At 44.5% G+C, this 26,279-nt stretch overlaps 1 protein-coding gene across 2 annotated transcripts in view; it reads right to left on the reverse strand.

Moving 5' to 3' along the window:
- TGFBRAP1 (transforming growth factor beta receptor associated protein 1) overlaps positions 1–24,886 on the reverse strand; it is an 80,900-nt gene extending 56,014 nt beyond the window's left edge. For both annotated transcript variants that reach the window (XM_028103952.2, XM_028103951.2), the window contains exons 1-2: positions 24,820–24,886; positions 977–1,677 (exon numbers count right to left, since the gene is read on the reverse strand). In XM_028103952.2, coding sequence (XP_027959753.1) covers positions 977–1,664 — 688 coding nt within the window. In that variant the 5' untranslated portion in view covers positions 1,665–1,677; positions 24,820–24,886. The remainder of the gene's footprint in view (positions 1–976; positions 1,678–24,819) is intronic.
- Between the last annotated feature and the right edge of the window lie 1,393 nt (positions 24,887–26,279).

Genomic DNA, 26,279 nt, shown 5'->3' on the forward strand with positions numbered 1-26,279 from the left:
TAAATGTACCACTCTGTTGGGGGGATGTGGATAGTGCAGGAGGATGTGCGTGTTTGGGGGTAGTGGGTATATGGGAACTCTGTACTTCCTGTTCAATTGCGCTGTGAGCCCAAAATTGCTCTGAAAAACAAAAATGATTTAAAAAAGTAAAAATCAGTAAGTGTTCACTAACTAGAGTTCATGACCTCAACTTTCGTTATTAGCGGAAAATACGTTTCTACCCCTCACTCTGAGATGAGATGCCTACACACAGACTACGGTTAACAAATACCGGTGGTGAGGTAGGCTCACCCTCCCCAGCACCCGCTGTGTGTCACAGACACACACAAACCCTAAAATGAGCCATCCACGACTGAAAGAAAGTACAAGTCACCCATGCCGTGAACAGCTCTGAGTCTTAATTTCGAGAAGGCAGCACAGGGAATTCGCAAGGCCATACGACAGAGCCAAAGCCCTTTCAGGGGGCTAGAGACAAGACAGTGTGGTGGGATGAAACTGCAGTCAATTGAATAAATAATGGACAGAACGCTGAAGTCTCCACACTTGAAAATATGCCTAAGTGAGCTCCACTCCCTTTCATAACGAAGAGTAAAAACAACCTACAAACCCACCCACACGTGCGAACATCTTACAAGGAAGTCTTACGGATTTTTATTTTGTAGTTATTTACTTAAAGGAATTTTCTCCACAGAGCCATCTCAAGGCTCCTCTTTAGCACGGAATAAAGCTGGCTTTCCTTTATGACTGGCCTATTTTTGTTCCACTGACCCTACATTCACTGGACAATCTAAGGGAACGTTAGCACACACTGGTTCTGCATTCTGTTTACATCTTGCCACACATCCTCGGTGTTGGCGAATACTCTTCACGAGTATCTATCTTCACAGCTAAATTCTCCCAGATCTGGGCATGGAATGGACAGATGGGAAGGCAAAGGGAATGGACAGATGGGAGGCGGAGGTTGGTGGAGGCTCACCCAGTCCTCCAGGACCTGCCAGGAGGAACTCCTGTCTCCCGATCCTCTTGACGATGGGGCGCTTCTCCTCGCTGCAGTAAGGAAATAGGTCCTGGGAGAAGCCCGTGTTGTAGTTCAGGATGATGTACTGTGTGGTCAGAGCCAAGCACAGGAAGTGGCCATCCACAGCCACGGCCAGGGGCTGCTCCGGCGTTGACACCTCCCTGACGATCTGAACCCGGTCCTCGTACACCAGGAACAGCTGGATGGTCCTGCGCTTAACCGAGATGATGCAGACTTCCACACAGAATGGGTCTCCGTTCACAGGGTTCTCGTTCAAGGCCAGCGCTGCGGCCCCTTTGATGCGCGCCCCTGAGGGGACGGGCTCCAGGCTCATCATGTTGACCAGGGTGATGGAGTTGTCACAGAGCACCAGCAGCCTGTTGAGGGCCGAGGCCGCTCGCAGCTCATTCACTGGCTTCCGGAAGCCCAGGTGCCGGTGCAGCTGCTTGGCGGCAGAGAAGGTGGCCGTCCCGGTGGGCAGCGCCCGCTCCTCCAACAGGAAGTGGTGAACGACGCAGTCCCTGGTGCCCACGTAGAGGTTCTTCCCGCAGCACTCCACACATTCTACGTGCACGCGCTCCTTGTCGCCTGCTAGCAGCTCCCAGCCCACAGCAGAGACCAAGGTGAAGGCCTTGGTGCTCATCATGTCTGCCGCTGCTCTGCGGGGAGAGGGACAGGGAAGTTAAGTCAGGGCAATGAACAACAAGCAGAACCATGTCAGATCGCCATGAATACACCTCATTCCCCAGTTATGATTTCGGGGAAAGGACACCATTCGACGCTGTTAAGAAACAGTACCAGGAAGAAAAGCTCTCCCTCTGGGTCTCCTTCCACCAGGCAAATGGGAGACCCCAGCAGGAGAGCACACGCGTGGGCTTTTGATGAAGGCCATCCTGCCCATTCTCAACAGCACTGAGATGTACATGGAGTTTCCTCATGTTGTTCTTGGGAGATGTAACTGGACGCAGAAGACAACCCCACATATCCACCCAGAGACAACATAATAGAAACGTTCGGGAAAAAGGCAAAAATGATCCTCACCGATCATCCCCTGAGTGTCTCTAGCATTTAAGTGAACAGTGGAACACAACTGCCTCAGGTGGTTAAATCTTGCCCCTTGGATCTTGTCAGAAACACTGAGGCAGAGGCCATACCTTAAACGCTGTGTTCTTCCCAGCACCATATCTGGCTCTCCGAGTAAATGTGTTCATGCAGAGTGGTAAAGACGTGCCTCAGATCTCTACGTCTGCCAGGGGAGGAGATATCTAGTGGACTTGTGAGAAGGTCACTGACACGTCAGTTAATGGACGATTCCCGCTAGAAGACCGACTGCCTCAACCTCTGAAGAGGACTCTGGTTTCACACACCACAAAGTTAGAGGCAGCAGAAATGAGCAAGATGGCCTTTCCCTGATTTCTCAGCCTGCAGGAAGGCAATCACACAGGCTCCCCGATCCACTCAAGCAGGAGGGAGAAATGTAGCTCCAAAGAGGTCTGCAGAAGACTGATGGAAGTTACGGGAGGCCAGCTGGACTTTTCCATCACTCTGAGCTGTCCAGAAGTAAGGTCGCCTCTAGAGAGACTAAATTCCTCAATCCTTTGAGGCATTCTAGCCAAGGCTAGAAGACCTCTTGGAAATATTCAAGAAAGAATGTAGAATGCTATAATTTCTTACATCTCCCTATACACTGGGGCAGCAACAGCTACACAAGGAGAATGCCAGTCTCCTTCCCTGAGTCAATAAAATCCCCAGGAAGGAAGGTATCTCAGGTCTGGGGATGAGGTATTTCCACTGGACACCATCGGACTTCCTTCCTGTCACTTACTGGCTATGTGACCTTGGAAAAGTCACTCAGCTTCTCCATGCCTCAGTTTCCTCATTTGTAAAATGAGCATCATAATGGTACCTACTTCATAACAATACTTTGATGAGGGTTAAGTAAGTCTGCTCATGTAAGATACTTAAAATCTGGGACATAGCAAGTACCCGATAAAAGTTTTTGATCTAATCTTCAATACATCCCTCTCAAAGCCCCAGCCTACTTTCAGTCTTTATTTCCCAAGCTGGGTACCAAGAGATGAAATAATGCTGTCTTCAGCCCTTAGCTAGGTAACCTGTGTCCACCTTGTTGACACTGAAGGACAGACTGAAACATAAGCCAGGCACGCACTCACACACATGCTCCCCCGCCCTGGCCACTGTCATACTCATTTACATGAGCCGTCCTCACAAAGACTGTGGAAGAGAGGCAAGAAAGTGAGGTGTGAGGCTCGAAGGCATCACAGAAAAGGAATCCTGTCCATCTTTCTGGGGCCTCAGGAACTTGCAGGGTCCCAGGAAAAGCCCAGGGTTGAGGGAAAAGGAAGCTTCAATGTCTGACGCCAACCGTTTTTAAACACTACCATCTACTTGTTATGACCGAACTGAACCACAAAACTCAACCTGGACGATATATTTTTTTTTTCCCATTTAAGTGCCCAAGAATAAAACACAGGTATTGAAATATAGGCTTTGAGACATCCTCAGTCTGTGAAAGCAAAGTATTATGAAATACTTCTGCTTTCACTGATTGATCAATAAAGGCTTTTAGAATCACATGATAGAGTGACTACTGTTCCAAGTGTGAACTGTACCCCTCGCTTTGCAGAAGGAACAGAGAAACAGGCTTCGGGCACTCATAAGCAAATTCCTACTTAACTCTTCCAAGGTGTGGTGTCTTCGCAAGCACAAGAGATAAACTAGACACGTCTGTGGTGAAGAATATACGCAAATACCTCATATTTAGTCTAAGGGCTGGGTGGACAGAGAAGGAGGGAGAGAAGTAGAGCTGTAAGAAAAGCATCTGGTTTATTAAAAAGCTTTATAGTATGAGTATTTGAGAAGAAATGCAATACTTACTAGTATTTAAGAAGAAATGCAATACTGTTTTACTATGTGGTAACTACAACTACTCAAGTCTTTCTAAAGTTCCCTACTACAGGCCTTTAAAAAAAAATAAATAAATGTTTGTAAGAAGCAGAAGGAGACTGATGTCAGCATCATGGTGGCTAAGATGTTCCTCCTTTTTATCCCCCTTTTTCACAACGAATCAGACATCCATCCACAGACCAAAGCCCCATGCTGGCTGCTGGGACCTAGCACATACACCAAGGGGCCCGGGGGAGCCTCACCCCCTTGCACATCCGGCAACAGACAGACAGAACTCAGTGTGGGCTGCGGAACCAGTGCAGCCACCAAACCACCACCAAACCTGCCCAGACCCCTCTCACTGCAACGGGGAGAGACCTGCAGAATGCTGACCTGCAGGGATACGCACACAAGAGACAGAATGTGCACAAGTCCAGTCTTCCCAAGGGGAGCTTCCAGCATGCCACTGGAGCCAACAAAGCATACACACAAAAAACAATCTGAGCAGACTGGCCAATCCCAGCAGAGGTGGCCTTAAGAGAAACCTTCCCAGAGCCATGCTCTGCAAGGAAACACTGCAGAGGACTGATCTGTCAGACTGGGGGGTGGGGGGGGGGCGGAGGACAGGGGTGCAGGAGTGCTGGCTACCCCAGCGGTGTGGGATGCGGCTGCAGACTCCACTGCTCTCCAGCAGGACCCACGGTACTGAGGCTGGATGTCCATGACTGTGGGAAGGAAGGAGACTGGGAGAGAGGCCAATGAGAATTTCAAGGGGACCTTAGGGGGATGGTGTGCAGCAGAAAGTCCACCAGGAGCCTGTGGGAGCACCACACCCGGGGATCTCACCAGTGTGTCTCCAGGCACCCCCAATGCCTGAGCACTAGACCCACACCTTCTCCCACCATGCAGCAGCTCCTGTCCCTGCCCCGAAGTGCAGCACTGGAGAGAGCTCAGTAGACAGAGAGCCGCTCAGACAACAGGCCTAGGTCTGTGGGCCAGGGAGAAACCACAAGCGAGCCACAGCGCCACCTTCAGGAAAACAAAGGAGAGGTTTCCAGTAGCCAGCTGGTGAGTTCTAAGAACCAAAGACATAAAAGCTTAAGAATCCCGCCACAAGAGAGAGCAAGGGAGCAGAGCGGACGCATCCAGGTAGAGAGAGCGAAAACCCGCATACCCGCACCGTAGCACAGAACACCCCATCTCAAGGCAACTCGCACAGATTTAAGGAGCTGTCCGCTACCACAGATGTGAATGCAGCAACACAGTTACAAGGAACGTGACAAACCAAGAAAACGTGCCATCACAAAGAGTTAAAAACTCCCCCAAAATTGAGTTTAAAGGCATTAAATCTGTGATCTAGCTGATAAAAAATTCCAAGTAGCTGCTCTCTCTGTGAGCTACAAGAAGACGCAGCCAATTCAATGAAACCTTGAAAAAAATACATGATCAAAATGAGATTTTTACCAAAGAGAAAGAAATCATAAAAAAAAAAAACAACAGAAATTCTGAGGCTGAAGAACTCAAGGAGTAAAATGAAAAATGCAATAGAGCATCGCGGTAGAGTAAAGCATCCGGAGGACAGAATAAGTGGTTAGAGGATGGGGATTTTGAAACAACCCAGTTTGGGGAGGACAAAGAGAAAAGAATGAAGAGTGAAGAAAGCCAAAGCGATCACTAGGATTCCATCAAAAGAACAAATACTGGAATGCCTGGAGTTTCAGAAGGAGAGAGAGAAGGGGGCAGAAAATTATTTAAAGAAATAATAGCTGAGAGCTTCCCAAACCTGGGGGGAGAATTGGACATCCAAGTTCACAGAGCTAACAGATCACCCTATTATCTCAATGCAAAAATACACATTATAATGAAACTGTCAGAAATCAAAGATAAAGAAAATTCTAAAAGCAGCGGGGGGGGGGGGGGGCATTGTAACTTTCAAAGAAACCCTCTTAGGCTATCCAAGGATTTTGCATTTTTCTCTCACTGGCCAGGAGAGTCTTTCCACTGAGGAATGGATAAAGAAGGTGTGGTGCATATATACAATGGAATATTATTCAGCCATGAAAAAGAAAGAAATGCTGCCATTTGCAACAACATGGATGTGTCTAGAGAGCATTATGTTAGTGAGATAAGTCAGACAGACATAGGAAGACAAATACTGCATGATCTCACTTATATGTGGCATCTTAAAAAGCCAAACTCGTAAAAATAGAGTTCAACAGTGCTTAGCAGAGGCCAGGTGACAGTAACTGGGGAGATGTTGTCTAGGGCACCAACTTGGAACTAGGGGATAAATAAGTCCTGGAGAGCTAATGCACAGCCTCCCGATTATCAGCAATGTATTATAAACTTCACAGTTGCTAAAACAGAATCACACAGGGGTAATTGAAAGCTGACAAAATAACATTCTGGTACTTAAAAGTGGTTTATTCCTTTAAGCTTTAAGCAGCAGGGAAATGTTCTCCATGATCTAATGCATAGGATAAACTCACTTAGAGACAATATGAATCATAAAAAGATAAACTGTAGGCTATGCCTCTCTCTGTATTATCGTTAAGTCCAACTTAGCAGGGTCTGAAGTCAGAGAGGTTTTAACATGGTAATAAAATTGAAAATTTCTCCAAGATGTACAATTCATACTCTATTATGTGATCTCAAACTGAACCGAAATTTATACTTTTTGATAGAACGTCACCTTAAAAGCATGGTTATCATTTGAAAGGGCAACATTTTAATATTTTTCTCAAAACTGCAAAATACAGACCTAGTGAGGGAAAGAAACTGAAAATTATTAGTACACTCACAGGCAAGAGTTTAAATAAGGATAACATTACATATGCAACAAGCACTTCTAAGGGTGCAAAAAAAAAAAAAAAGGCACTGTTCCATTTCCCAAGAGTATCCCAATCTCATTAAGGAAAAAGGACTAGAAAAATAAGCAAATGACAGTGTAGTAAAGCAGTATGTACTAAGGACCAAAGTTAAAACACTAGTAATAACTTTCCAGCACCTTGATAGCCTACATACCCCCACTGGTGACATTAGAATCTAAGTGAGTGTCTTTGAAAATGCTAATGAAAAAATACGAATTTTCTTTTGCCGGCATGCACAGAAACATCTTTGGTTCACGGCTGTAGCCATTGTGGAAAGTTCTTGCTGCTTTGGCATCTTCCCTCAGATTCTTTACGTTTCTTAAACCTTGGCTCAAAAATGACAGTTCCATTCTTTCTGCTACATACTGAGCTGGGCAGCAGCGATTCTGAGGTTAACCATAAGGTTCAAAAATGTTTTTCCGTGTTCTTGACTTAAGATCAGTTACAATAGTTATAGAGGCTTCTAGAGGCCCAGGAAAGCTGATTCGGATGAGTTTATAAGCAATGCAAGAGTACCAGCTATATTCTGTTTTTGTGGACACTATCCCAGAAAGTAAGCACCATGTCCACACAGCTCTCCTAGCAAGTTCTACCAAACATTTAGGAATCAGATAATACCAATTTTAAATAATAAATCTTCCAGAGAATAAAAAAAAAAAAAAAGGAGGCAGGCACACGTTCCACTTCATTTTATAAAGCCAGTATAAAGTACAACTTTACTATCCAAACCTGGTAAGGATGTAGGAGAAAAGAAAATCCTAATCATTCTTACTTATAAATCAACATGCAAAAGTATTAAATATTAGCACACTGAACACACACACACAGTATGAATAAGTTGGCATGTGAGATTGGCTTAAGGTAATAAAATCTGTTGGTTTAACTCACCACATTTACAAAATAAAAGAGAAAAAGCACAAAACAAGGAACAAGACTATTACCATCTGTTATGGGTAGATCGTATCCCCCCAAATACATTAAGGTCCTAATTCTCCCTACTTGTGAATAGGACCTTACAGGGAAACAGGGTCACTGAAGATGATAAGTTAAGATGAGGTCACTGGGGTGAGCCCTAATCCAATATGACAGGTGTCACTATAAAACAGGGGAAATTTGGCTACAAGATAGACACACATAGCAGAAAGACATGAAAACACAGGGAGATGGCCATCGACAAGCCAAGGAATGCCTGAGGCTACCAGAAGGCTGGCCAAGAGGGCTACACAACAAAGCATCCCCCACTCCTCAGAAGGAGCTAACTCTGCCAACACTCTGACCTCAGACTTCTACCCTCCAGAACTGTGAGGCAATAACTTATGTTGTTCATTTATTTATATTTTTAAATTTATGTTGTTTAAGCCACCCAGTTTATGGTACTTTGTTATGGCGGCCCTAGCACACTAATGTACCATCTCTATTCAACACTGTACTGGGAATTTCTGCCAGTTAAGGAACATTTATAAAAAACTGAAAACAAAGACATAAAACTGTAATTATTTACAGATGCTACTACTGTTTACATGGAAACTCAATCTATTAGAATTACTAAAATTTTAGAAATATTGTTTAATTTAAAAAATCAACATATCAAAGTTATCTGCATTTCCAACCACAGACATTTTCATTTTCAAAAAAGATATTTACAATAGTATTAAAAAATTAAATATGAGGGAATTATCTAACAAAGATGTAAAAGCTCTTTATGTTGAAATACATAAAATCTTATTGCCCAACTAAATTATAACCCCAGCAGACTTTCCTGCAAAAATTGACAAGCTGGTTTTAAAATTGAAATGGCAATTAAAGTACCTATATTGTCAAAACAATCTTGAAAATGAAGAACAAACTTGGAAGACCTACATTAACTGATTTCAGAAACTGCTATAAAATTGCAGTAATTAAGATATCAGGAAAGACAAATAGATCAATGGAACAGAAGACCAAGTCCAAAATCAGACCTACACATACACATTCAATTGGCTGTTGACAAGGGCACCAGTATCAAATACCAAAAGTCATTTTGATAAATGGTGCTGGAACAAATGGATAACCTTATGAGGGGGAAAAAATTTACCTGAAATATTCCTACCTCACACCATATATAGAAATTAATTTGAGGTGTCTCAAATGATTTTACAAGTAAAAGCTAAAACTTCTAAAGCTTCTACAAGAAAACACAGAAGAATACCTTTGAGACCTTGGGGTACATAAAGACTTTTTAGCATACAAAAAGCACTAACCATAAAAAAAAAAGTTGATAAACTGGATTTCATAAAAATTAACAACTTATATCCACTGAAAGACACCATTAGGGAAATGAATGGGCAAACCCCAGACTGGGAGAAAAATTTGCAATATATATGCAGCAAAGGGCTCATATCTAGAATATATAAAAACTTCTACAAACCAATAACAAAAAAGACAAACTTTTTTTTTTTTTTTTAATTCAAAAAAGAAGGTATACAAGGGGCTCCTGGCTGGCTCAGAGGAGCGTGTGACTCTTGATCTTATGAGCTCAAGCCCCATGTTGGGTGTAGAGATTACTTAAAATAAATAAAATAAATTTTTAAAAAAGAGGGTAGGGGTGCCTGGGTGGCTCAGTCATTAAGCATCTGCCTTCGGCTCAGGTCATGATCCCAGGGTCCTGGGATCGAGCCCCACATCAGGCTACCTGCTTGGCAGGAGGCCTGCTTCTCCCTCTCTCACTCCCCCTGCTTGTGTTCCCTCTCTCGCTGTATCTCTCTCTGTCAAATAAATAAATAAAATCTTAAAAATAAATAAATAAATAAATAGTACCCTATTTATGAGTGACCAATAAAAACATGAAAAGATGTTCACCATCATTAGTCATCAGAAAATTTTATTTTAGGCCATAATAAAATAACATTTCACACCTATTAGACTGGTTACAATTAAAAAGACTGGCAACATTACATGTTAATGAGGATGCAGAACAACTAAAAATCTCATACTCTGTTGAAAGATGTATAAATGGTACCATCCCCACAGCTGACAACATATTCAATGGTGAAAAACTGAAAGCTTTTCCTCTAAGACCAGGAGCAAAACAAGGATGTCCACTCTTGCCACTTTTATTCAACACAGTACTGGAAGACCTAGCTGCAGCAATCAGACAGGAAAAAGAAATAAAAATCATCCAGATTGGTAAAGAAGTAAAACTGTCAGTGTTTGCAGATGACATGACACTATATACAGAAAACCCTAAAGACTCCACCAAAACAAACCATTAGGATAAAATGAATTCTGTAAAGTCACAGGGTACAAAATTAACACACAGAAATCTGTTGTATTTCTATACATTAATAATGAAGTAGCAGAAAGAGAAATTTTAAAAAATATGTCATTTACAATTGCATCATAAATAAAATACCGAAAAATAAATTTAACCAAGGAGGTAAAAGACCTGTACTCTGAAAACCATAAACACTGATGGAAAACACTGGAGATAACACAAATGGAAAGATATACCATGCTCATGGATTGGAATAATTAATATTGTTAAAATGTCCATGTCTCCCAAAGCAATCTACAGATTCACTGCAATCCCTATCAAAATACCAACAGTATTTTCCACAGAATTATGTGGAAGATATTATTATTATTTATAATCCTAAATAATCCTAAAATTTGTATGGAACCACAGTCAGTCAGACATAGGAATAGCCAAAGCAATCCTGAGAAAGAAAAGCAAAGCTGGAGGTATCACAATCCCAGATTTCAAGACAGACCACAGAACTGTAGTAATCAAAACAGTAGGACACTGGCACAAAAAAGACACACAGATCAACAGAACAGGACAGAGAGCCCAGAAACAAAACCACACTTACATGGGCAATTAATCTATGACAAAAGAGGCAAGAATATACAATGGGGAAAAGATAGTCTCTTCAATAAATGGTGCTGGGAAAACTGGACAGCTACATGCAAGAGAATGAAACTGGACCACTTTCTTAAACCAATCACAAAAATTAACTCAAAATGGATTGAGGACCTAAATGTGAGACCTGAAACCATAAAACTCCTAGAAGAAAACATAGACAGTAATCTCTTGGACATCAGCCTCAGCAACATTTTTCTAGATAGGTCTTCTCAGGCAAGAGAAACAAAAGCAAAAATAAGCTATTGGGACTATGCCAAATAAAAAACTTTTACAGTGAAGGAAACCATCAACAAAATGAAAAGGAATGGGAGAAGATATTTGTAATGATATATCCAGGAAAGGGCTAATACCCAAAATACATAAAGAACTTATACAATTCAACACCAAAATAACAAATAATATGATTAAAAAATGAGCAGAGGACCTGAACAGCCATTTTTCCAAAGCAGACATACAGATGGCCAACAGACATGGCACGATGAGATGTCAGCTTACACTTGTCAGAATGGCTAGTATCAAAACAACAAGAAATAACAAATGTTGGTGAGGGTGTACAGAAAAGGGAACCTTCATGGATTGTTGGTGGGAATGTACACTGATGCAACTACTATGGAAAATAGCATGGAGGTTCCTCAAAAAATTAAAAATAAAAATACCACACAATCTAGTAATTCCATTACTGGGTATTTACCCAAAGAAAATGAAAACACTAATTCAAAAAGATATACGCACCCTTATGTTTCCTGCAGCATGATGTACAATAGCCAAGATATGGAAGCAATCAGGCACCCACTGATGGATGAATGGATAAAGAAGACACGATATGTACACATGTTACATGTACACGTGTGCATATCTATATAAAATATACATATTGCAATATTACTCAGCATAAAAAATGATATCTTATGACAACATGGATGGATCTAGAGAGTATGATGCTACGTGAAATAAGTCAGAGAAAGACAAATACCGTACAATTTCACTTGCATGTGGAATCTAAACTACAAAACACAAGAACAAAAAACACCCCCCCAAAACACAAAAAATAGATAGAACCATAAAACAAACTGGTGGTTGCCTGAGGGGAGGGGATTGGAGTGATGGGAGAAACAGGTGAAGGGGATTCGGAGGTACAAATCTACAGTTATAAAATAAATTAGTCACATGGATGAAAAGTACAACGTAGGGAATACAGTCAGTAATACTGTAGGGGCGTCTGGGTGGCTCAGTCAGTTAAGCGTCTGCCTTCGGCTCAGGTCATGATTTCAGGGTCCTGGGATCAAGCCCCACATCTGGCTCCCTAGTCAGCACGCAGTCCGCTTGTCCCTCTCCTTCCCCTTCTGCTCCCCCCCTCTCTCTCAAATAAATAAATAAAATCTTTAAAAAAAAATATCATAATAACATTGTGTGGTGAAAGATGGTGACTACACTTGTCCTGGTGAGCACTGAGTAATGTATAAAATTGTGAAATCATTAACGTTGTACACCTAAAACTAATAACACTGTATGTCAAGTACATTTCAATTAAAAAAAAAATGGTGCCATCACTGTGGAAATCTGGTGGTTTTTTTTATTAAGTTAAACATGCATTTATCCTGTTACTCCATAATTCCATTCTGAATGTTTCCAGTTCTCTTGCGTATATATCAGTATCTGCAGAAAGACTTTTACCAGAACGTGCACAGCAGTCTTATTCATAATAGCCCCAAATAGGAAACAGCTCAATTTTACTCATTTGTATCCATTTCAGCGTGGGGGGGGGTGTTCACACAACTTGGAAGTAAAAAGGAATAAACTACTGCTAAGCAACAATATGAATGAAATAAAAAATACTGAATGAAAGAAATGAGTACATATGGTATAGATTCACTTATATGAAATTCAAAAGTAGGCGACACTCATCTCTAGTGACAGAAATTAGAACGGTGTTTACCTTGGAGAGAAAGGAGGACCAAATGGAAAGGGACACAAGGAAACCTTCTGGGGTGACAGAAATGTTCTAGATCTTGTTTGGGGTACTGGTTACACAGGTGTATAGATTTGTCAAAATTCACTGGGGTGTGCACTTAGGGTCTATACACGCAATTCCAGTGAAAACTGTCACAGGTGTGTGTAACTCAACTTGCAGATTATGAAATTCATATGGCAGAGGAGGGCCAAAGAAAGCAAGACACTTCTGGAAAAGATAAGGTAAGGAGACTTGACTCAACAGATAAAATGTAACATAAAGCTACAGTTATTAAGATAAGGAGGTACTGGTACAAGGCGAACCCGAGAGAACACGTCCGGTCTCCCAGAAACAGATGTGCACATCTGGAACCTCGCACTACAAGAGCGGCACTGTATACCATACGGTATACATGTTCAATAATCAGTGCAGGACAACTGGATACTCACGTAGAAGGAAAAAAGAAACTCAATTCCTGCCTTATACCATGTATCAAAATGATTCCAGATGGATTAAGATCCTTAAGAATGGAAGGCATAACTTCAAAACTTTGAGAGGAAAATATGGAAAAAATATGTTTATGACCTTCGGATAGGGAAGAATTTCTAAAATAAGGTGCAAGAAAAAGTACAAATGCCAGGAAAAAAGATAACTTTGTTCACGTTAAAAATGTAAAACCTCGTTCTTCAAAAGACACTGTGAAGAAAGTGACAAGTTAAGATGGGAAAGGACACTGACATCACATATCTGACAAAAAAAGATCCCTGGATGATACAGGGAACCCCTGCAGAAAGAAAATAACAATGATCTCATAGATGAATGGCAAAATACGTGAGCAGGTGTCTCTCAGAAGCATGAACGGCCAACAGAAACGAAAGAACGCTCAACCTGATTCATCATCTGCAATTGCAAATTATACTACAATGAGACTTCATTTTATACCATGAAACTGACAAGACATTTGAAGTCCGATGACATCAGCTGCTTGCAAGAACATGGGAGCAATGAGAGCTCTCTACAATGCTGGTGGAAGCTTCTACACTGGCAAGACCATTCTGGTGCTATGGAGAAGCCCTCGACATTAGGAGTACGCCAGCGATCCTACTTCTAGGCACATGCCCTACAGAATTTATGTTCACCAGGCCATAAGCAAGAACGTCGTTGGCTGCAATCTTGTTTGAGACGGGGAAACTGGGAGCAGCTCATGATCACTGGACAGGATGCAGCACTAAACAGCAAGAGAGAAAAGCTGCAGCTACCAACAAGGACGGATCTCAAGCTAAGGGGCAAATTGCAGAGCACTCTACACTGAATGATATACAAGGCTCTGTAAGACTCAAAAACATAACAATCCATCTAATATAATGTTTAGGGTTTTAGCCATACATACTAAGATCATAAAGCAAAGTAAGGGAATGAAAAACACAAATCCAGAGAGACAGGATAGAGAATAAGGATAGGCTAGATTTCAAAGGTATTAGTAATGTTCTGTTTCTTTTTTTTTTTTAAGATGTTATTTATTTGACACAGAGAGACATAGCGAGAGAAGGAACACAACCAGGGGGAGTGGGAGAGGGAGAAGCAGGCTTCCCTTGGAGGAGGGAGCCTGATGCAGAGCTCGGTCCCAGGACCCTGGGATCATGACCTGAGCTGAAGGCAGACACTTAATGACTGAGCCACCCAGGCACCCAGTAATGTTCTGTTTCTTATGCTCTGTTTCTTTGTTTTTTGTTTTTTTTTTTAAAGATTTATTTATTGGGGGGGAGGGGCAGAGGGAGAGAAAGAATCCTGAAGCAGACTCACCATTGACCACAGAGCCTGATGCAGGGCTCAATCCCAGGACCCTGAGATCATGACCTGAACTGAAATCAAGAGTTGGACGCTTTAACCAACTGAGTCACCCAGGCGCCCCAAACTGAGGTTGCTTTTATTATTCCTTATATCTTATATCAGAATATTCCTTTAAGTGTATTGAATAGTAATTAAATTATATGTGTACATATACACACACTAAAAATCTACTCATTTCCCCAAACCAGCTTACTGTGGAAATAGACACAGAACCTCAGCCTAATAAACTTGGTAAGATTCACAAAATGCACGTTCCTTGTCTAAAATTTCATTTAATGAAAACATATCATAGATGTAAATGGTTTACTTCTATTTTCTCAGTTCATCTAAATCCAGTGCTTACTTTACATTGTACCCATATATACAAAGTCCAATATAGGGCAGCCTATCAGTGATTTCCACAAATCCCCCTAGATTCTTGGAAGACAGAGGAAAATACTAACACGTGATGGGATGCCCAAGAAGGTAAACGTCCTGCACAGGGTGGGCATTTAAATCTTCAGGGGTCCCAGCTCTCAGGAGGCCAGCCTCTTCCCTCCTGGACCTCTCCCCAGCTTCACCTTCCACACAAGCACAGCTGACCCTTGAGCAACCCCCAACACAATCCAAAATCCATTTATAGCTTTTGACTCCCCCCGAAAGCTTAATTTACTAGTAGCCTACTGTTAAACAGAAGCCTTACTAATAATATGAGCAGTGGATTAACACACATTTGTATGTTACATGTATTATATATTGTATTCTTACAATGAAGTAGGCTAGAGAAAACAAAATATGATTAAGAAAATCATAAGGAAGAGGAAATACATTCACAGTACTGTACTGTGTTTATAGAAAAAAAATCCAAGTGCAAGTGGACCCACCCAGTTCAAACCTGGGTTTTTCAAGTCATCTGTATCTCCACTCTTATTTTTCAGCCAGTTTGAGGTTGGTATTACTAAGTGCCTGTTCCCCTCTTCATTTTCTCTGTACTAAATCCCACCAAGGCCAGGCCTCATTTAAAAAAAAAGTCATACAGAAAGAATAAACATGGACTAAGACAATGTTTGAAAGAGATTATCTTCATGTAGAAAGAGGCTTGTAGATCCAACATTACAAGATTAAAGTAAAAAACATACAGATGTGTGTGTGCGTACGTGTGTGTGTGTGTGTGTGTGTGTGTGTGTGTGTACAATGTAAAAAACATATATATGGACCCCTGATCTGAGACAGAATACATTCCGCTGTAAGAATGCTATGACAAAGTGACATTGATTAAGATGAGATCTTTACCACTAATTATTATTCTTTTTTTTAAAGATTTATTTATTTATTTGAAAGAGAGAGAGAGAATGAGAGAGAGAGCACATGAGAGGGGAGAGGGTCAGAGGGAGAAGCAGACTCCCCGCCGAGGAGGGAGCCCAATGCGGGACTCGATCCCGGGACTCCAGGATCATGACCTGAGCCGAAGGCAGTCGCCCAACCAACTGAGCCAGCCAGGCGCCCCTAATTATTATTCTTGAACCAAAAGAATGACGCTCTGTTATCTGCTGTCACAGAATGTGCAGAGAATATGAGAGCAACCTCAAGATGGACACGGTGTCCTATGCATCTGCAAAAAATCTCCCACCGGAGAATTACAGCAACACTTTAAAATGAAACAAACTCTTCAGAGTCCTATCAGCTATATGTGCGCCAGAGATCCATCACATCAGAGGGTTAACAGGAGGTGCCTTCCTATGACAAGCTGAGGATTAATTCTTCATCTACATTTTAAAAAGGACACTCTACCGAAAGTTAGATTTGCTATTTTTCTCAATTTACATTAATTTCTTTTGAGTTTCTGATAATCCATTATAAGCGAACAGAGATCAAACGGTCATCCTAATGTTTGGGCCAAAGTCAGCCACGTTCAAAGCCATACACAAGGACCAGCAGGAACGTGGGCCTCATGCCTAAAACACCATCATGCTGTCACCGTCCTTAAAAGGCTTTGGAAAGTATGCTACTGCCTCACAGATAAACTCCAAACTCAGCATAAGATAGGCAGCCCTTAAAAATCCAAGCCCGCCAACCTTCCCACTCCAATGTATGAAGACAGTTATAGCTATTGACCTAACACATCAGTCCCCGGGAGTCCCTCGTTTCATGATTATTCGGCTACATTCAGTTCCAAATTCTTGAGTCCGCCAGCTGCTTGAGTTTGAAAGTGCCAGGATCTGAGTCTGCGAGTGTCCAAGCAACTCTACAAACCCACCAGTTGTGAAGAGGGATCCTAAGCCAAAGCTACTCTCTGAGCACCTTTTCAAGGGTCTGAAACCACGAGTCAGGAAATAGTTACCATTAACTACAATGGTTTGTTTGAATTTAACAACATAATAATCCCTAAAGTAAAAAACACCGCTTCATGCCCATCTGCCAACCCTAGTCACGCGTACATGTGGAAAGAAGTAATGTGTGAGGGTCAAAGCTGGGGTCGAAGGTGGGCATGTGGGAGGACACTGTAGACTTACCCATAACCCCAACACTGGTTGATCAGAGGAATTGGGGCATTAGGGGAAGAGTTCCTGTTCCTGAATCTTCCTGTGACCCGTAGTATTTCTATACAAAACAAGGACTTTTAAAAAGTTTGTCTTTTGCCATTTTAATAAAGGATTTCTATGGGAAAAAAAAGTTTCTTTTTTTTTAAGATTTTATTTTATTTATTTAAGAGAGAGAGAGCAGGGAGAGTGTCAACCAGAGGGAAAGGGAGAAGCAGAGTCCCTGCTGAGCAGGGAGCCCAATGCGGGACTTGATCCCGGGACTCCAGGATCATGACCTGAGCCAAAGGCAGTCGCTTAACCAACTGAGGCACCCAGGCGTCCCCCAAAAAATGTTTCTTAAGAAGTTTCTCACTTACCCTGGGTAAACATACTTATCGAGACTATGAAGCCATAAGCAGATACCAATACCCATTACAGGGGAAAATCTTTGTGAAAACTGAAAACCCCAGCTCTAAAAACCAAACCTAGAAGGGAATTAAGCAAAGCCGTCATCCATCCTCACGCTCTTGGAAAGGGGTGGGAGGGAACACAGAGCCTCCTGAGCTCCACATCAACGGGTTTTTACATGGTGCCCTGTGATCAGGTGGGGCAGTAGAAACGCAGAGGGCAGAGCTGACAGCACATCACTGTGGGGAAGAACGATCCAGAAGGGAGGGCTCCGCAGCAAGCACAACATTCTGTGGACCACCATGCTGGTTCAGGCTGGTCCCAAGGGACATTTCAGGTGGGAACAGTTAGAAGACAGTCAGGAGGCCCATTTTCTGTGGTCCCAGTCACGGAGGCTGACCAATGCCTGCACTGGGCCGGCCAGAAACGTCAGGAGATGGACCTGGCTAGGTGGTACCAGCCCAGCTCGGGCCAGCTTACTACAGAAAGCAGAAACAGCGTGGGCAGTGGCTTGGGACCTGCTGCCCGGTCTCCAGCCTGTCTTTGTACCTGGTGGCCCTGAACACCACTCTGCCTGCCCGTTCTCCTCCCTCCCACCACATGCTCATTGTGGGCATCAAGCAGGACAGGTAGGTGGAACTCTCCGCCCATTTTTCCTTTGGTCTGGAAATCTCTATTTCCTATGTTATGTTCCTGACTGAATGAATAGCCAAGTCACAGACTCAAACCTCGCTCTCGGGTAAAGAGGAAAATCTTGCTAGCAAGAATTCTCCCACTGCAAGCTACCTTCGGATGGTTTCTTTGCGCTAAATTAGCAAAATAAAATGTTAATCAAAGCCCTCTACTAAACACAAAGTGCTAAACATCCCCAATTCCTTTGGGCGCTGACAATCAATCGCCTTCAGTCTGCAGAAATAACACATTTAACGTCACCAGCGTCTCAAAACTTTAGTTCACACCTTAAAGATGAATCCTGGGAGCCTTGTAAGCCAATCAGCTCTCTTCTTAGGAATATAAATTCTATAACTACAATTGACATAATCTCGAGATCAAGAAAAAAAAATTAACTTATCTTAGTTACCACTTGAAAGTCAGATGAGATTTGATAGGGCTTAAAGGCTCAGTGGTCACAGACAATATTTCTTAATGATAAGAAAGCTTGACATTTTTATTTCTTAAACTGCAACTGGGTCCTCTGAAAAATCTCCCCTAAATCCTCCAGGCAATGTAATGGGGTACTTAGGGGACTGGGCACATGGAAGCAAAAGAAGTGATGGGGAGGGCGCCTGGGTGGCTCAGTTGTTGAGCGTAGGTCTTCGGCTCAGGTCATGATCCCAGCGTCCTGGGATCGAGCCCCGCATGGGGCTCCCTGCTCCGCAGGAGGCCTGCTTCTCCCTCTCCCACTCTCCCTGCTTGTGTTGCCTCTCTCGCTGTGTCTCTCTCTGTTAAAAAATAAATAAAAAATCTTTAAAAAAAAAAAAAGAGAAGTGATGGGGAAGAAGAGGTCATTTCTGTCCTGGCTCAGCAGGGGCTCAGGCAGAGCTAGGGGCCTGGCAAAGTTTCAGCACAGTTTCTCCTGCTGTTTCGGGGGAGGGAGGCAGGGATATGGAATGCATCCCAACATTAAATTAAAATGTAATGGAGACATGTCACCACTGTGGTATTCTAGACAAAAATCCAGCACTGCAACCTAATCATGAGAAAACAACAGCCAAGCCCCAGCTGAGGGACAGTCTACAAAATCCCTGACTCTCTTCATGAGTTACTAAGGTCATGAAAAACGAAGGCTAAGAAGTGTCACAGATCAGAGGCCAAGGAGATGTAACAACCACATGTGGGGAAACTGGATCAGAAACCACTGAAAATGAATACAGTGTGTAGCTTGGTTAACAGTACTGATGCTAACGTTTTAGTTCTGATCACTGTACCATGGTCACACAAAGTGTTCACAAAAGGGGAAGCTGGGGAAGGGTCTATGTGAGCTCTGTACTCTTTTCCAACTCTTTAGTAAGCCCACAGCCACTTCAAAACAAAAAGTTAAAGGGCGCCTGGGTGGCTCAGTTGGTTATGTGACTGCCTTCGGCTCAGGTCACGATCCCGGAGTCCCAAGATCGAGTCCCGCATCGGGCTCCCTGCTCAGAGGGGAGTCTGCTTCTCCCCCTGACCCTGCCCCCTCTCATGCTCTCTCTCTATCTCATTCTCTCTCTCAAATAAATAAAATCTTTAAAAAAAAACAGAAAGTTAAAAAGATAAATGTAATCACAGTTTATTGGTTTATGATCTTGCCTTCAAGTAATCGAAAAGAGAACAGGGAGCTCCAAGAATCTCCTTTGCTAGCAGGAAAGGAGATGCTCAGAATGATCTGGGTGTCACTCACCGAGAAGGACGGAGGGGGCACGCAATGACCAGCAGTCCAGCAGAATGTCCCTAGAGCCTCAGGCTACACTGGGGCGATTTTACTAGCTGCTTTATTGAGTTACTTTAGCAGGTGATTTTTCTCAAGTTTGGTGTCCTAGCTTAAAATGACAGGTATGAATAATACCTACAAATTAAGTTTGTTGTTTTTTTTTTTTTTTTTCCTCCTGAGAACGCATTTCAAAGAGGAGAGTTTGGGACTTTTGCTCATTTGAGGTGTTTCTTCCCACAGACAACTTCAGAATGAATTGGGGTAAATGTGAGCTGATTCCCGCTAGGACAAAATCTGATATACTATGAGCTTCAGGAGAAGCACGCAGGCAAAGGGCTCTGATGGAGAACAGTAGGGTTTTGGGTCAGCAGAGCAGGGAAAGAGCAGAGATGAAGGCTTCCAATGTAAGGATTCAGGCCCCAGAGCTAACCGGGTGAACCATGGTAAGCAGGAATGGTCCAAAGCAGGCATTCTCAATATTAATCGGGATCCTGAGCTCTCACAGCTTGGACACCTGCTTATGAACTTGGGCAAGTCACTTAAAGCCTCTGCACCCGTTGCCTCCTTGTAAAATAGATATTTGGACTGGACTACGAGCCTCCCCTGTACTACTCTCTGGCTCCTCTGGAGGAAGGGTAGTTAATAACACTACCATAGGAGAGCGATGACTGCTAGAAGACTCACTGTGTGCCAGACTCACTGTGTGCCAGACTCTGTATTAAGTGCTATCTCCAGGCTCACAAGGAACCTATAGGTGAGTACTATCATTATCCCATTCTGCAAGGGAGGAAACAGGTTTAGAAAGGTTAAATGACCATGGAGAGCTGATTCCAACCCAGGTAGCTTGACTGAAGCACCCACACCCTTAAGCACTGCACACACAGCCTGCCCAGGGGTGAAGACTGCTCCAAGTATGGGCACCAATCAAAGACAGCCCTGGCAGATGCCTTGATGGCCACCCCTTGAAAGTCCCTAAGCACTGGCTTTGGATAACACATACTTGATGTAAATGATTTTCTTCCACTCCCACAGTTCTCTGAGAGGTGGATACTATTACAGACGTAAAGACATTTTTCAGTGACTTGTTCAAGGTTACACAGCTACAAGGTGATGAAACCGGCTTCAACCCCAGCTCCTGTTTCTGACTCCATGGCCATATTCTTTCCACTCTAAGGACAGAAGTGGGCAAGTTGATTTCAGATCCTCTCTTAGAATTCAGTCCTCCTGAAGGAAGCGACGACTCCAAACACAAGGCCATCACGGTACGAGGCCTTCAGACGATGCCCTGCTGTAGCTCCAGCTCCGGAACACTAGTTCCCAGCAGGGCCCTCGCCTTCCCCTCCTGAGTCCAGAAGAGGAACGCTATTATCATTTTCAGCTTACCCCCTCGCTGCCAAACGGCTTACCCCCGGCACAGCTGCCCCCTAAACAACTTTAGTCACAAATACATGCCTCTGACCAAATGGGATTCAGTGTCAGCACCACCTTACTGAATTTCAGATACAGAAATGATATATATGCTCACACTTTGCCCCACTAACCTAGTAACTTTATCAAAACAGAATATACGCTTACGTGACTTAAATTCTTACGAAACGGTACCCCATGCTGGTCCCCATGTTCTTCACTTTCTCACAGCCATCTGTCTCATGACTCAATCTTGAAATTTGCCAGGAATCAACAGCAAATGTATTGACTTGTACCATGGACAACATTTCCCTCTTTTGATTAGGACACTACCTGACAAGCACTTCATGTTATCTTTGTTCTCATGTGACAGAAATAGTGTTAAGACTAGCTATAGCACAGTAAATCTGCTCCAGTGACCCAAATGTGCATCTTAAAAAAGAAGAAAAAACACAGCTAATGTCTAACGTCTCCTTTGTCATCTTGACATTAGCCTGGCGCATACCTATATGTGACTATTCATGGTTGGTATCCTTTCCCTTGGCAAATACATGCAAATATACATATGTAAGTGTACACATGATAATGCATACACTACTTATACATACTACATATATACACAGACACACACCATATGCATATATATGATATGCAGATGTCTACAAGTATGTATATACCATGTATGTATACAGTTACATACACACACACCATATGCATATACATAGTATGTCTACATATGTATATATCATATACATCCTATAATAGTACTGCCAGCAGTTATAACTGAAGGGATTTGGGAAGGGAAGGTGGGGGTGGAAGAGGAGCAGAGCGGGGATTAGGTCTCAAGGGCATCTCCTTTAGAGCGTCTCCTTAATACTGGATCTTCAAAGGATCCACAAAGAATTGTCAAGTGCCTGCTGGAAGCTAGGCCGTTGTCCTCTTTTACATTCAGTATTTTCTTGAGTCTTTGATTTACTCAGTAGCAGTTGCTTGACTATCAAGAAAAGATCTTGCGCTCAAATCCTCTGCAAGATTTCACAACATGCTCAATCAGTGCTCCTGTTCTCTTGAATAAAACACTCAAGCTCGTTTGGGGTGGCCCCAAACTAACTTGTTACTTCTACATTCATTTAGGAGTTATGTATTTTTTAATAAACAAAGACGGGTCAGGTCTGCCACAGAGGAGATTAGCTGTAGAGTCCCGGCCAAATTATTCCAGCAGTAGCCAAACACCTGGCCGCCACGAATGATTACTTTAATGTATATCTAATGAGGACTGGATTCAGACCAAGATGAAGAGGTTTAACCCAGTAAGAAAAAACTTCCTCACTCTTTCTTAAAGGATCACACATTGTTTAATATTAGTGTGAATGAGGAAACCATAATAACTACTTTTTTTTTCTTCCTCCCTGAACAGAAATGCTAGCTGCAAATCAGGCCTAGAAAACTTAGCATTTTTAAAATAGGGAGTTCTGTGCTTTTAAAACTCATCAACTAGAGGAAGACACCCTCTTACAAATCGCTGTCGCTGGACGGTGGGTAAGACTGAAGCAGCCTGGGTCCTCGGTGGTGGACAAGCTCTCCACCGGCTCTCCGGACCAAGGGCTGTTGTTCCCCATCATGAGCGCAGGAGGAAAGGCAGAGAAGCTGAAAGCGAGGCGCACTGCCAACCTCTCACCTGAAATCTTTGTGAAATGTATACTGTGAATGTATACAGCAAATTGGAATTCAGAACTCACTAGAAGTCTAACTCCAGATTAAAATATTCACTGGGTTAACAATTTCTCAGCAGGAGCACTTGGGTGGTTCAGTCTGTTAAGTGTCTGCCCTCAGCTCAGGTCATGACCCCAGGGTCCTGGGATGGAGTCCTGCATAGGGCTCCCAGCTCAGCAGGGCGTCTGCTTCTCCCTCTGCCTTCCGCTCCCCCTGCTTGTGCCCGCTTGCTTGCTCTCTCTCTGACAAATAAATAAATAAAATCTTAAAAAAAGAAAAAAAAACTTCTCAGAGCATAAAACGACTGATTTTCAGAGCTGAGATACAGCTCTAGAGCCTCATTTACATTTATTAATAATTTATTGGGCACCTACTAAGTGTCAGGCCCTGTGCCAAATGCATATTTTCTTATTACAAAATTTTAGACTATTTTAGAATATTTCCAATATGACCACTATTTTGACTGAGGAAATCGAGACGCAGAACTTTCAGTAAATTGCCCAAGGTTCACAGTTAGGAAACGGCAGGGGCAGGGTAGGAGCCCACCACTCAATGCTCATCACCATCATGGAGCAGCACCCTCCGGTTTTATAGGGAACTGGAGACCGGGAAGGCTCGTTGCAAACAGTTCCAAGAGATTCTGGTCAGTACTCTTTCTGGTGCCACACATCAAAGAGGCCTCTTCGATGACTGCTGAATCTGCCCGGCTAGCAGAAATAGAAGGAAAAAGCAAAGAAAGCAGCCAGCCAGAAGTTCCTTCCTATCTGACCATAGCGCTGGGAGCTTCCTGACCAACAGAGAGAAGCAAGTCCACCAGGAGGGAGCAGTGGGCACAGGCAGGCCCACCCACGACCTCAGTTCTGACTCAGGTCGTCCCGTTCACACTGCCCTAGGGCCCTCCTCACACACTTGTGTCAGTTCCTTAACGTGTCACTAAAATCACGCCGGCAGCCTCCTGCCCTCACTCCGGATGGACAGGCGCCTACCCACAAGCACTTCATCAAAGATTAAACCCTGCTCGGACAGGTTTTGACCCAGCGCCCGCCCGATACAGTCCATTAGCAATAAGCTGTGTGAACCCCAATTTCCAGCAGCCACATAGAATCCCCAGGACCACCAGCCGGGGGGGGGGGGGGCGCTTTCTAAGGATCACCCAACAGCCCCTGGGCAGAAGCAATGGCAGGTGCAGACAAGTGGAGACCACAGCTTCTGTCTTTAAAGTCGTACTCATATGACCCACAGGAGGCAAGCGGAGAACCCAACTTCCATCTGCACCTCCAGAAGGCAATGGAAAGGAAAAATCCCATAGGGGTGGCAGCTTCCAGCCCTTGAGGTCGCTTCCCTTCTCCCCGGCACACCCCTGCCCAGTCTCCCAGGTCAGGGGCAACAATTCAGGCCCGAACGTGACCCGGAATTTGAACTCTGAAATCCCAAGAGCTCCAGGAAACATCAATTACAGCAACAAAACCATTCCTTACACGGGGTGGCGGGGCTAGGGGCGCAGGGGTGGAGTCTGGGCTCCTCCCCCCAGAAAACCGAAAGCCTACTCCAAACCTGGGACTGGGTCTTCTTGGATCTTAACCCACCTAAAGACACACACACACCCCACACCATCCACACCCGCTGACCCCATGCCGGGGCACACCTGCCCCAGCCCACACGCACGTGCACACTTCCTCAGCCCAACAAGCCCCCGACCCCCCCCCCCCACGCCTACACAACTGTCCCCCTCCCCGCGCACACACACCTGCCGACTCGCGCCCCGCCCCCCAGGCACCCCCGCCCCCGGCCGCCCCCCGCACGGCCCCCGCCCTCCGGCCCACCCCCTCCGCGTGCTGCCCCCAGCGCCCCGCGCCCGGACCGGGCCACCGCCCTCGGCACTCACCGGCGCGGCGCTCGCCGGCCTCCGCCGTCCCGCGCCGGCCCTGCGGCCTGGGGCCCCGCGCCGCCCACCGCCGGCTCCCGGGCCGCCGCTCCTGGGCTGGCCGGGTCCCGCCGCCGCCGCCGCCGCCGCCGCCGCTTCCCGTCACGTGGGGCGGCCGCCCGGCGCCGGTGAAGGGCGGGAGGGCGGCGGTCCCCGCGCGGTCCAGCCGGGCCTGCGGCCGCCGCCGCCCTATTGCCCCTGGGCCCGGGGCGACGCTGATCTGCGGGCGGTGCCCTCCTGGGCCGCCCCCTCCTGGGCCGCCCCTCGGCCTCAGTTTCCTCCCGCCTGCCGGGATCACCACAGCGCCAGCCTCGGGGCGGTGCGCAGGGTCAGATGAGTTAATTCATGTAAAGCACTTAGAACACCGCCTGGCACCGGGTGGGTGCTCCAGAAATGCTGGCGGGGACTGTTGTAGTTAATGTATTTTCTCTTCCCCCACTGGCACGCAGAGCCTCAGGAAAACAGGGGCCTTGCCTGATTTGCTCACCGCTTAATTTCTAACACCGACCCGGCGCTGGGCAGTGTGTGGGCTCTCGGGAATACCTGCTGAGTGAATGAATGACCCGATCAATCAATGAGTCCTGGAAAGGCTTGACCATGCTGCCATCTGACAAAGTTGGGCTCCGGGAGTTGACTAGCTGGTGGTGGTCGCTCTGGGGCTGAAATATCCCGTTGGGCGGACGCTGCCCACCACCCCCAGGCCCAAGGCTAATCCAGAGCCCCCAGGGCGGAAAGGAATCCCTAGAGAGAGTTGTATATTTGCATGACGTATTTATTTTAAAAGGGAGTCCTGGGTTTATTTTACCTACTCTTTTTAGTAAAAGTCCATCAGTAGCTATTGCTTTGAGTCACCAGCCACAGTGAAGAATCCTGGGGTACTATATGAATCCATGAACCTCTCTTTTCAATATATACTCAAAATCCAATTTTAAGATGAAACAATTAGGAAGCTCCCTCCAGGGTTGTCAGCCTATAAACAGCAAATTTTCTAAATGATTTTCCCAGACTTTAGAACCCACCAGTGACCTGTGGCCTCAGCTTTCTTCTCCCCGCCTCAAGGGATTGTAAAACAAAGACGTTATCCTGAATCTGGAGGCAAATACTGGATTCTACTCTGTGGTCTTCTGTTTCAAAGGGAGAAGAACAAATGACCTCCCCCCACACACACCCCAATAAAGTTAAATGAAGGAAATAAAGAACCATGAAGAAGCAATCTTCTGTGTCCTGTCCTTTACCCCACCTCCTTTGTGAGTTCATGGCCACACACATGCCCCACCCCGAAACAGTGCTTCAGTTCTGCCCAGTGGAACCAGCTTAGCCTCGAGATGGGGAATGGGTTTCCCAGAAGCATAGAGCTATGACCAGCAGTTGCCCTTCAAGGGCAAGTGGTAGTGAATGGACTCAAATCTAAGGAGGCCAGC

The sequence above is a fragment of the Eumetopias jubatus genome, unplaced genomic scaffold, assembly GCF_037043125.1.
Source record: "Eumetopias jubatus isolate StellerSeaLion01/CBP00866 unplaced genomic scaffold, mEumJub1_p1.0 scaffold_9, whole genome shotgun sequence".
In the NCBI taxonomy this organism is placed as follows: Eukaryota; Metazoa; Chordata; class Mammalia; order Carnivora; family Otariidae; genus Eumetopias; species Eumetopias jubatus.